Below are 10,762 nucleotides of genomic sequence, written 5' to 3' on the forward strand. Positions count from 1 at the left end.
TTTTTTTAGAAGAGAGGCTCAACATTTTCATCAGATTCTCAAAAGTGAGTGCAACTTTTTTTTTAAAAAAAGTTATGCTTTCACTAAATAATATTGTTCTAAAAGTAATTTTAGAATTCCTTTAAATAAAGTAACCTTGCCTGGAATCTGAGGTAGATTTCTCTAATTCCATGTCATTGGGGGAGAGGCTCTTGAACTTCAACTTTTCATTATTATTCTGTGCCTGTGAATTATTTTTAGTTGGAGAAGTGTGTTACTTTTACATGAGAGGGAGATGATAGAATAAACCCTATATTTTTGAACTTTACGTATTTTTAATAAATGAAATTGTTTTCACTACATTATGTGAATAGATTTTCAAAACCCATTCTTCAGCAATATATCCTATTAGTTTTCTTTCTCTTAATTGTCTTAAGGTAACCCAACCCTGCTTTTTTCCTTACAATATAGGAAGGCTTAAGTCTGGTCATCCTTCACCTAATTTAATGTTAGACTATAACCTATTAACTGTAACATAATACGTATATCCCTTGTTGTTGGGTGCCATCAACTCAATTCCAACTCATAGCAACCCCACTCCTGAAAGGGTAGAGCTACCCCATAGGGTTTTCTCAGCTATAATCTTTATGGAAGCAGATTACCAAGTCTTTCTCTCTCACAGCGCCACTGGCTGGGTTAGAACTGCCAACCTGTTGGTTAGCAGCCAAGTGCTTAACCATTTACACCACCAGGGCTTCTTAATACATCTCTTGTTGTTGTTGTTGTTATGTGCCGTTGAGTCAGACCCGACTCATAGTGATCCCTCCTTGGGTTTCCGAGGCAGTATCACTACGGAAGGAGATTGCCCAATCTTCCTTCCGAGGAGTGGCTGGTGGGTTTGAACCACCAGCCTTCTGGTTAAGCAGTCAAGTGCCTTAGGCACTATGCTACCAGAGCTCCCTAATACATCTCTTAGGGTAAAGTAAAATGATAGGGCGAAAGAGTGCCATTCTTGGTACATTTTCTATAGTTTTCTTACCTTCAATACCTTACAGTTCATTTAAGTCTTCATTATTACAGACATGTTGCATATGGTGGTGTAGTCCTTAAGGCATTTGACTGCTAACCAGAAGGTTGGTGGTTCAAACCCACCAGCCACTCCGTGGAAGGAAGACTGGCAATCTACTTCCGTAAAGATTTACCACATTGCAAATGCAAAGGGGGTTGCTATGAGTTGGAATTGACTCCATGGCAGTGAATTTTTTTTTTTTTTTTTTTGGGGGGGGGGTGCAGTGCATGGGAAGAAATGTCACCAGACAGGTACAGTGTGGATACTATATGGATTTTTATTTTTCATTCTAGGTGACTTTATGGAATTGAAACTAAAGAAAACAAGGAAGGATTGAAATTTTATAGGAAAACAAGTCACGCGGTCTTCAGAAATGGAAAGAAATGCAGCCATCTGAAATGGTCATGAACCCCAAACAAGTCTTCCTCTCTGTGCTGATATTTGGAGTTGCAGGGCTGCTCCTCTTCATGTACTTGCAAGTCTGGATTGAAGAACAACATAAAGGTAACACAAGAACTTTCTTTTTCTGTTTAAATTAAAATAACAATGACAATTTTCAATTTAGTAAGCTGTAATGTGTACAGCTCTATAGAAAGTCACAAGATTTCTGACAAAAAGAAATATAAGACACCAACTTAAAATCCCCAGCTCCTAAAAGAAATGAAGGTTATACAATTCTGGTGGGCATTCTCCCTGAGGAGAGAGTAACAATTAACAATCAGCCTAGCAAGGACTGCTTGTAGAGAATTTGTCTACTCAAATGTACAATGTTTATCCAATCTCTGGTAGGTCCACTAAGCATCAGGCACAGACCAAAACAGAGCTGAATATATAGCAAACTGTCTCTTTGAATTCCTTCCTGATTTTGTTATAACACTCAAAATTGGTGTGGAAATTCTTTAGCACGTTTACTAATGACCCATAAAACCAGTTACCATTGAATTGATTCCTACTCACGGTAGCCTCATGTGTCTCAGAGTAAAATGGTGTTCAATAGGGTTTTTAGTGGCTGCTTTTTTGGAAGTAGATCACAGGCTTTTCTTCCTAGGTGCCTCTGGGTGGACTCATACTTCCACCTTGTCAGTTAGCAGCTGAGCACGTTAAAAGTTGGTAGCACCAGAAGACTCTAACTGTAGAGTAGGGATCAGAAAACTTTTTCCATACTGGGCCAGACAGTAAATATTTTAGGCATTGCAGGCATTACTGTTGCAACTACTCAACTCTGCCAGTGTAGCATAAAAGCAGCCATGGCTTATACTTAAAAAAATTGGCCTGACTATGTCACAGTAAAACTTTATTCACAAAAACAGGTGGTAGACTAGACCTGACCCACAGGCAGTAGTTTTCCCATCTCTAGTATAGAATAATGCTTAACTTGTACTTTCATCATTAATTTTATAATTGCTAAACATTGGAGGTGCTCAATTGTCATTAAACTGGATTATATTCATAATGCTATTATTATTAAAGGAAATACTTTAGAATATTATATATATATATATATACACACACATATATAAAATATAGGTATTATGAAATATAGTTGTTTTTCATTGATAGGAGTAGATTATAGTTTATGATTGTTGTCTTAGGCTGGATTCTCTAGACAAGCAAAACCAGTGAAGCTGTATATATCTAGAGAGAGAGAGAGAGAGAGAGAGAGAGAGAGAGAAAGAGAAATTTACCTTAAGGGAAAGGCTCAAACAGTTGTAGAGACTGGCAAGTCCCAAGTCCATGGGTCAAACATCAAGTTGGAGGCTTCTCCTGACTTAGCAGCTGCAAGGGCTGATAAACCCAAGATTGGCAGGACAAATAGCAGGCTGCTGGCTTCAGAGGCTACCGAATCCAAGAACAGCAGGTAAAATGGCAAATTGTTGGCTCACAGGCTATGCAGGCAACAGTCCCAAGATCAGCAGGCAATATGGCAAGCCATATTCAAGTCCAGGAACCAGCCATGATGATGATGAGCTAGATGCAGGACTAAGATCAAACAGAAAGCCAGACAATTTTCCCAGGACACCCATATATATCCATATATATATTGGAAGCAAGCCACACCCCTGAGGCAACTCCCTTTTGACTGATTGGCTACTCATAGCAGATCTTATCATGGAAGTGATTACATTATATCAGATCTCATCATGGGGGGATGACTACATCATAACTGCTAAACCATTCACTTAGAATGATGGCTAAGCCAAGTAGACACAACCTTAACTATCACAATTTTTAAAGAAACTAAAAACTGAAGAAGAGTGATTTCTTAACTGTCTCCTATTGTGGCCTATTTAAAATTATTCTTGATATAAAGCCCTTAAGAATCTTCTCTAAAAAATTATTAATACTGTATTACAAATATGATCACTTAAAAAATTGTTCCCATTTTTAAATGCTTCTCCTTGGTTTATTTATATAGACTCTGACTTATTTAATTTATACAGTAGCCCTTGTTAAAAGAAGTTGCATATAATTATTTTCTAAAGCATATGCAATATATTGTCAAAACTTATTTTTAAATCCCACTACAATTTACATACACTATTATATGCTGTTTATATATTGCTGCAATAAAATTTATCATAATCACATGTAACATTTAATACAGGAGTTCTGGTAGCATAGTGCCTAAGGCTAACCAGAAGGCTGGCCATTCAAACCCACCAGCCACTCCTTGGAAGGAAAGTTGGGCAATCTACTTCCATAGTGATACAGCCTCGGAAACCCAAGGAGGGGCCGACTCCATGGCACATAACAACAACAACATTTAATAAAACTATAGATCTTGAAATGTGCTTTTTCACAATGACACAATCCTTCTCAATTTCTCATTTCCAGCATAGTAGACCATATAATTGTCTGATTCAAAATGGACAATGCCAGACCATTTCAGCCTTCTAATATATAGGACATCTATCTTCAAGCATTCCATTTCCATTTTTTTTTTTAATTTTTATTGTGATTTGGGTGAAATTTTACGGAGCAAATTCACATTCCATACAGCAGCTCACATACACTTTGTCTCATGACATTGACTGCAATTTCCCACAATGCAACAGCTCCCCTCCCACTTCCTCCCCATGGTTACCTCTTCCCTGTGTCCTTCCCTCCCATGCACTTCTGCCTCCTGAGCTGTCTCTCTGTGCATACACAGCCCTTCTATTCTCCCATGATTGATCTGTCCAAGGAGTGATCAATGTAAATGTAAATGTTCAGCTCATATGCCTTTTATTTGGCTGGAAGTCACAGTAGTGAGTTCAATTCCAGACCTGAAGGGGGCAGCTAGGGGCCATAGTGTCAGTAGTTCCATCTCGCTCTATCAGACCAGCAAACCTGGTCCCGTTTTTTTTTTTTTAATGATTTTGAGTTTTATTCCAAATTGTTCTCCCATTCTATCTAGGGTCTTCTACATAGATCCCCCTCCAAGTGGTTGACAGGAGTAGCCAAGTACCATCTAGTTCTTCTGGTCTCATAGTCATATAGGCTGAGAATCGCATGGTGTACCAGTCACTTGGACAAATTGTTTCCATGAATATTTGGTTTTCTTCATTCTTCTTTGCTCTGGATAAGGAGAGACCCATCGTTGCATCTAGATGGCTGCTTGCAATCTTTTAAGATCCCAGTTGCTGCTTGTCAAGGTAGGATGTGAAGCACTGTTTTTGTGTAGTATTTTATGCCAACTGAGCTTGATGTGCATTCCATTTCATTTTTGACAACTTCTTATTTTCCTAGATTTATGTACACTACTGTGTACATACCATGTCCCAATTATTAATGGATGTCGGTAGCTGATTTTTCTCTTTTTCAGTCTTGCAGCATCAGCAAATGATAGTACCAAAATCTTTACTCTACCCATGTTACTAAGGTCAACTCTACTTTCAGGAAGCAGATCTTCCCCAGTTGTACTTTGTGTTCCTTATAAGTTGAGGGGCTCAACTTATGGCGCTGTTTCATAAAGTTTGTTTTTAGGTGCCATTGAGTCAATTCTGACTGGTAGCAACCTTGTGTGCTACAGAATGAAACACTGCCTGGTCCTGCGCCATCCTCACAATCGTGGCTGTGCTGGAGCCCATAGTCTCAGCCACCATGTCAGTCCATCTCATTGAGGGTCCTCGTCTTTTTCACTGATGTTCTGTTGTATTAGGCATGGTATCCTTCTCCAGGGGCTGGTCCCTTCACACAACATGACCAAAGTTTGAGAGACAAAGTCTGGTCATTCTTGCTTCAAAGGAACATTCTGGCAGTCTTGCTCTAAGACAGATTTCTTTGTTGTTCTAGTAGTAATATGTTTGTTATTCTTCATCACCACCACAATTCAAATGCACCATTTCTTCTGTGGTCTTCCTTATTCATTGTCTGACTCTTAAAGGCATATGAGGTGATAACAGATTTCATGGTCAGGTGCACCTTAGTCTTCAGTAATAAAGAAGTAGATCATGAGGATTTTTTCCCTAGCCTGCTTAGTTTGGGAGCACCACTGCAAAACTTCCCATGGGTGACACTGCTGGTATTTGATATGCCAGTAGCATAGTTTCCAGCATCACAGCAACATGCAAGCCACCAGGATAGGACATAATGACAGATGAGTGCTGGCTGAGAATTTATCAAGCTGAAAAAACTGAAGGAAAAATTTAAGCCCTGAATTGCAATATGGGGAAAATATTGAATGACACAGAAAGCATGAAGATAGAAGGAATACAAAGAGTCACTGTACCCAAAATAATTGGCCAATATTCAACCATTTAAGGAGGTAGCATTCGATCAAACACCAATGGTATTGAAGGAAGAAGACCAAACTACACTGAAGGCATTGGTGAAAAACAAGTCTTCAGGAAGTGGTGGAATACCAAATGAGATGATTCAACAAATAGATGCAATGATGGATGCAGTCTATGCCAAGAATATTGGAAGACAGCTACCTGGCCAACTGACTGGAAGAGATCTATTTATGTGGTTATTCCAAAGAAAGATGATACAACAGAATGTGGAAATTATCAAATGATATCATGAATATCATGTACTAGTAAAATTTTCTGAAGATAATTAAAAAATGGTTCCTGCAGAACATTCCTACGGGACTACTGAAACTTAAGCCAGACTCAGAAGAGGACATGGAATGAGAAGTATCATTGCTGATGTCAGATCTTGGCTGAAAGCAGAGAATGCCAGAAAGATGTTTACTTGTGTGTGTGTGTGTTTGTTTGCTTGGAGGGGTACTATGCAAAGGCATTTGACTGTGTGAATTGTAACAAACTATTGATAAAATAGCAAAAAATGTGAGTTACAGAATACTTAACTGTGCTCATACAAAATCTCTACATAGACCAAGAAGCAGTCGTTAGAACAGAACAAGGGAATATTGCATGGTTTAATTTAAAGAAAGGTATGTGTCAGGGCTCTATACTTTCACCATACTTATTCAATCTGTATACTAAACAAATAATCCAAGAAGATGCACTGTATGAAGTACGTGGCATCAAGATTGGAAGAAGACTCAGTAATAACCTGAGATATGCATGTGACACAACACTGCTTATTGAAAGTGAAGAGGACTTGAAGCAGTCACTGATGAAGATCAAAAACCATGGCCTTTAGTACGGATTATACCTCAACAGAAAGAAAACAAAAATCTTCACGAGTAGACTGATAGACAGCATCATGACAAACAAATGAAAAAATGAAATTGTTTAGGGATTCATTTTACTTGGAACCATAGTCAACACCTATAAAAGTGTTGTTGTTGTTGTGTGCTGTTGAGTCAGACCTGACTCATAGCAACCCCAGTCAAGAAATCTAACAATGTATTGCATTGGGCAACTCTGCTGCAAAGACCTCTTTAAATTGTTAAAGAACAAAAATGTACATTGAGGACTAAGGTTTGCCTAACCCAAGCCATGTTGTTTTTAATCACTTCCTATGCATGCAAATGCTAGACAGTGAAAAAGGAAGACAGAAGAATAATTGATGCCTTTGAATTCCAGTGTTGGTGAAGAATATTGAATATACCATGGACTGCTAGAAGAATGAACCTATTTCTCTTAGAACTACAGCCAGCATGCTCCTTAGAAGGGAGGATGGTGAGATTTTTATCTCACATCCTTTGGACATGTTATCAGGAGGGACCAGCTTCCGGAGAAGGACATAATGCATGGTAAAGTAGAGAGTCAGCAAAAAAGAGGAAGACTCTCAACAAGATGTTGTACACAGTAGCTATAACAAAAGACTCAAACATAGCAAGGCTTGTGAGGATGGTGCAGGACTGGACAGTGTTTTATTCTGTTGTACATAGGGTCACTATGAGTTGGAACTGACTCTACAACACCTAATGACAAAAACACCAAAGAAACCATCTATGATGTGATATGTACGTTAATTCCTACTGAAATAAAACTCTTAGCATAGATTCTATCACATAGTAAGTCTTCAGTAGGTATTTGTTGAATTAATGAGTTAAAGAATGAATAAACATTTTTGGAAACTCACCACAGACTACAGGAATGTAGCAGAAGTGGAAGAATCAAAGAGATCTCATCAAGAAGTTTGCTAATGTCATAGACTCATAATGAATTTTGCAAGAAGAGTATCACAGTGAGATTCAAAATGGAGTCTCACCAGTGAACACCGTGTTTATTTTTCTCTCTGGCATCTAAGACCTTTAAGAACTAGGTACAACAGTTTGAATTGAGATTTTTGGCGCTCTGAGCAGCTGACTGAATCAGATTGCACCAAACACAGAAGAGTAGAATTGGAGGAAAGGCACAGGGAGATTTTTTAGGAAAGAGATACTGTCGGAAGACGAACAAGCACCCGAGAGAGACCATTGGAAACCTTTCTGGGGCAGTCACTGTCTGCCGGGTGGAGGCAGCTGCCTGAGATCCCCGAGCCAAGAACGAGATCACTTATAACAGCTTACCAGTGACCAATACAATATTCCAGCAGGCAGCGGCAAAGACCTATCTCCAGTGGCTGATTTTGTTGGTAATTTGGGTGATGAGGGTGCAGCCAGACACAGACACTGTTGCTGAGACTCAAGTGGAGATCTCACTGGTGTGCCAGAAAGGCTACCTTCCTCCCCTCCCAGCAGATTACAGAGCGGGCTTGGGTCAGACTGGGAGACACCGTGATTTTCTTTGCCAGTTATCGGGACCACAGGTCACTGGCAGGTACTCCACCGACTCCACCACACCTAAAATTGCATGCATTTTTGGCACTGCAGGTCGGCGGTATTACAGACAAACTCCAGAGCCGACCATTGCCAATTGGGCGGGATTGCATTACCACTGCGGGCAGATGGGGCACAGAGAGCAGAAAAACTGCAGCTGAGCACACTCCCGTGAATTTTGCCCTGGAGCCACGCTGTGGGGCTGCAGAGGCGGGGGCTTTGAGTGGGCATGAAATTGGCGGAAATTTGTGACCCTCTAACAATAGGAATTTTTCCTCTGAGTGTGAGCCGTGGTCTACCAAATAAATATGTTATAAGTAAGAGCCTGCTCAGGTACTCCCCCAAGTCCAACACACCTGAAATTGCGTACATCTTTGGCGTTGCAGGTGAGTGGTATCACAGACAAACTCCAGAGCTGGCCATAGGCGGTCTGGATGGATTGCGTCAGTACCGCGGGCAGACAGGGAACGGAGAACAAAGAAACTGCAGCTGAGCCTGGTCCTGTGAATTTTGCCTTGGAGCAGCGCTTTGGCGCTGTGGGGCCACAGAGGCAGGGTCTTTGAATGTGCCTGAAATTGGAAGAAATTTGTGACCCTCTAACAAGAGGAATTTTTCCTAAAGTTGAGCTGTGGTCTTGCAAATAAATACGTCATCAGTAATACCCAGCTCAAAGCCCTAGAAACCGACCCTAGCAACACCAAGCTTTCCTTCTTCTGCTCCCACCTTCTCCGCCAACAACTTCACTCATTCAATAGAAGAAGCCATATTCAGCCAATTACCATCATACCTCACGCTTCAAACTCTAAACCCTGTGTATGAAAAACAGAAACACATATCCATACTACACACAGTGATTCCACCATCACAAAGAGAACAGCAGAGCAACCCAGCATACCTGAATCAATATTAAGATAAAACACACCAGATTCACCTTTTCAAAATATTAAACCATAAAACCAAGACAAAACAAATGAACATGTAACCAGCACCTAGACACAACCTAAAGAGCCAACGCTCTACCAGATTCCAAGGGCTTAAGAAGAGGTTCTGCTTTCCAGTAACCACAAGAACTCTCTGGATCGGCACTGCACTACTGAAAAGGTCTTAGTTTACGCCATCCTTTTTTTTTTTTTTCTTCTATTGTGATTAACCTGTTACATGTTGGCTTTTTTGTTTTGTTTTGTTTTTGCTTCTTTTTTTTTCTCTTTTCTGTTTGCTAGTTTGTTTTCTTTCTTCAATATTCTCTTTCTCTACCCTTTTTTTCTTTTAGTGACCTGTCCCCAGATATTGCATATTTACCTGTTTTCTTTTTCTTTTCTCCACTTTTTCTTTTTCTGGGGGGTTACTGTTCCTGTGTAATTTCAGGGTGTATATTTTGTCCATGTGCTTTTAGTTTTTTCGATGGTTATTCAATTGTAATTTTTGCCTAACTGAGTGGGAGACAACAACAGAGCCCATAAGATACAAGTACACCCACACCTCCTGCAACTTCACTTACTGAGCAAGAGCCAGCACATCTTTCTCCACCAGCAGGCCAACAGTAAAAAACCACAAGAAGAGCCTGAATCACCCTTGGCTGCTCTTCACAAACAATTAACCGAGATTTTAATAACCCATGATGCCTCTGAGACAACAGACCATCACAGTCCACACAATGAAGCAAGATAAAGTAGTAGAAATAAGGGAACAGGTTACAGACCCAGAACACATCCCTCAGGAAGCAGCAGCATTGGAACTCTCTGATAAGGAATTCAAAAGAATTATATTTAGGCATCTTCAAAGGATTGAGAGACAGACCAAATAAAACACAGAAAAAACCTTAGAAGAATTTTGGAAGAAAATACAAGGACAAAATGACAAAATAAATGAAAAATTAGAAATGATTCTAAATCTACAGATAGAAATCCAGAAGATTAATACTAAATTGTTAGAAATAGGTAACACATTGGAAGGGCAAAGGGGTAGAATTGATACAATGGAAGACAGAATTAATGAGATTGAAGACAAATGCCTGAATACTTCTTTGGAAAGGGATCAGTCAGAAAAAATAAAATCAAAACAAAAAGAAGAAAGCCTAAGGTTCATGTGGGATACCATCAAAGGAAATAATCTATGTGTCATTGGAATTCCAGAACAGGAAGAGAAATATAAAACCACTGAGAAAATTGTCCAATATTTACTGGAGGAGAACTTCCCTGATATGATGAAAAAGGAGAACATATCCATTCAGGAAGTCCAACGAACCCCAAACAGGATAGACCCCAAAAGAACATCACCAAGACATATCATCATCAAAGTCATCAAAACCAAGGACAAAGAATCCTGAGAGCAGCATGGGAAAAACAAAAAGTTACATACAAAGGTCAGCCAGTAAGAATAAGGTCTGATTTCTCATCAGAGATCATGCCAGCTAGAAGACAAAGGGATGGTATATATAAATCCTGAAAGAGAAAAATTTTCAACCAAGAATTATATACCTGACAAAATTGTCCCTCAAATATGATGGTGAAATTAGGAGATTTCTAGATAAGCAGAAACTAAGGGAATTTGTTAAA

The 10,762-nt window shown here is 39.5% G+C and overlaps 1 protein-coding gene across 1 annotated transcript in view; it reads left to right on the plus strand.

Moving 5' to 3' along the window:
• Positions 1–1,431: 1,431 nt before the first annotated feature.
• The window catches only part of CHST9 (carbohydrate sulfotransferase 9), a 407,635-nt gene continuing 398,304 nt past the window's right edge, over positions 1,432–10,762 (plus strand). The window contains exon 1 of the mRNA XM_007935562.2: positions 1,432–1,552. Coding sequence (XP_007933753.1) covers positions 1,432–1,552 — 121 coding nt within the window. The remainder of the gene's footprint in view (positions 1,553–10,762) is intronic.

Source organism: Orycteropus afer, unplaced genomic scaffold, assembly GCF_000298275.1.
Source record: "Orycteropus afer afer isolate SDZICR_OR568_19922 unplaced genomic scaffold, OryAfe1.0 scaffold00030, whole genome shotgun sequence".
NCBI lineage: Eukaryota > Metazoa > Chordata > Mammalia > Tubulidentata > Orycteropodidae > Orycteropus > Orycteropus afer.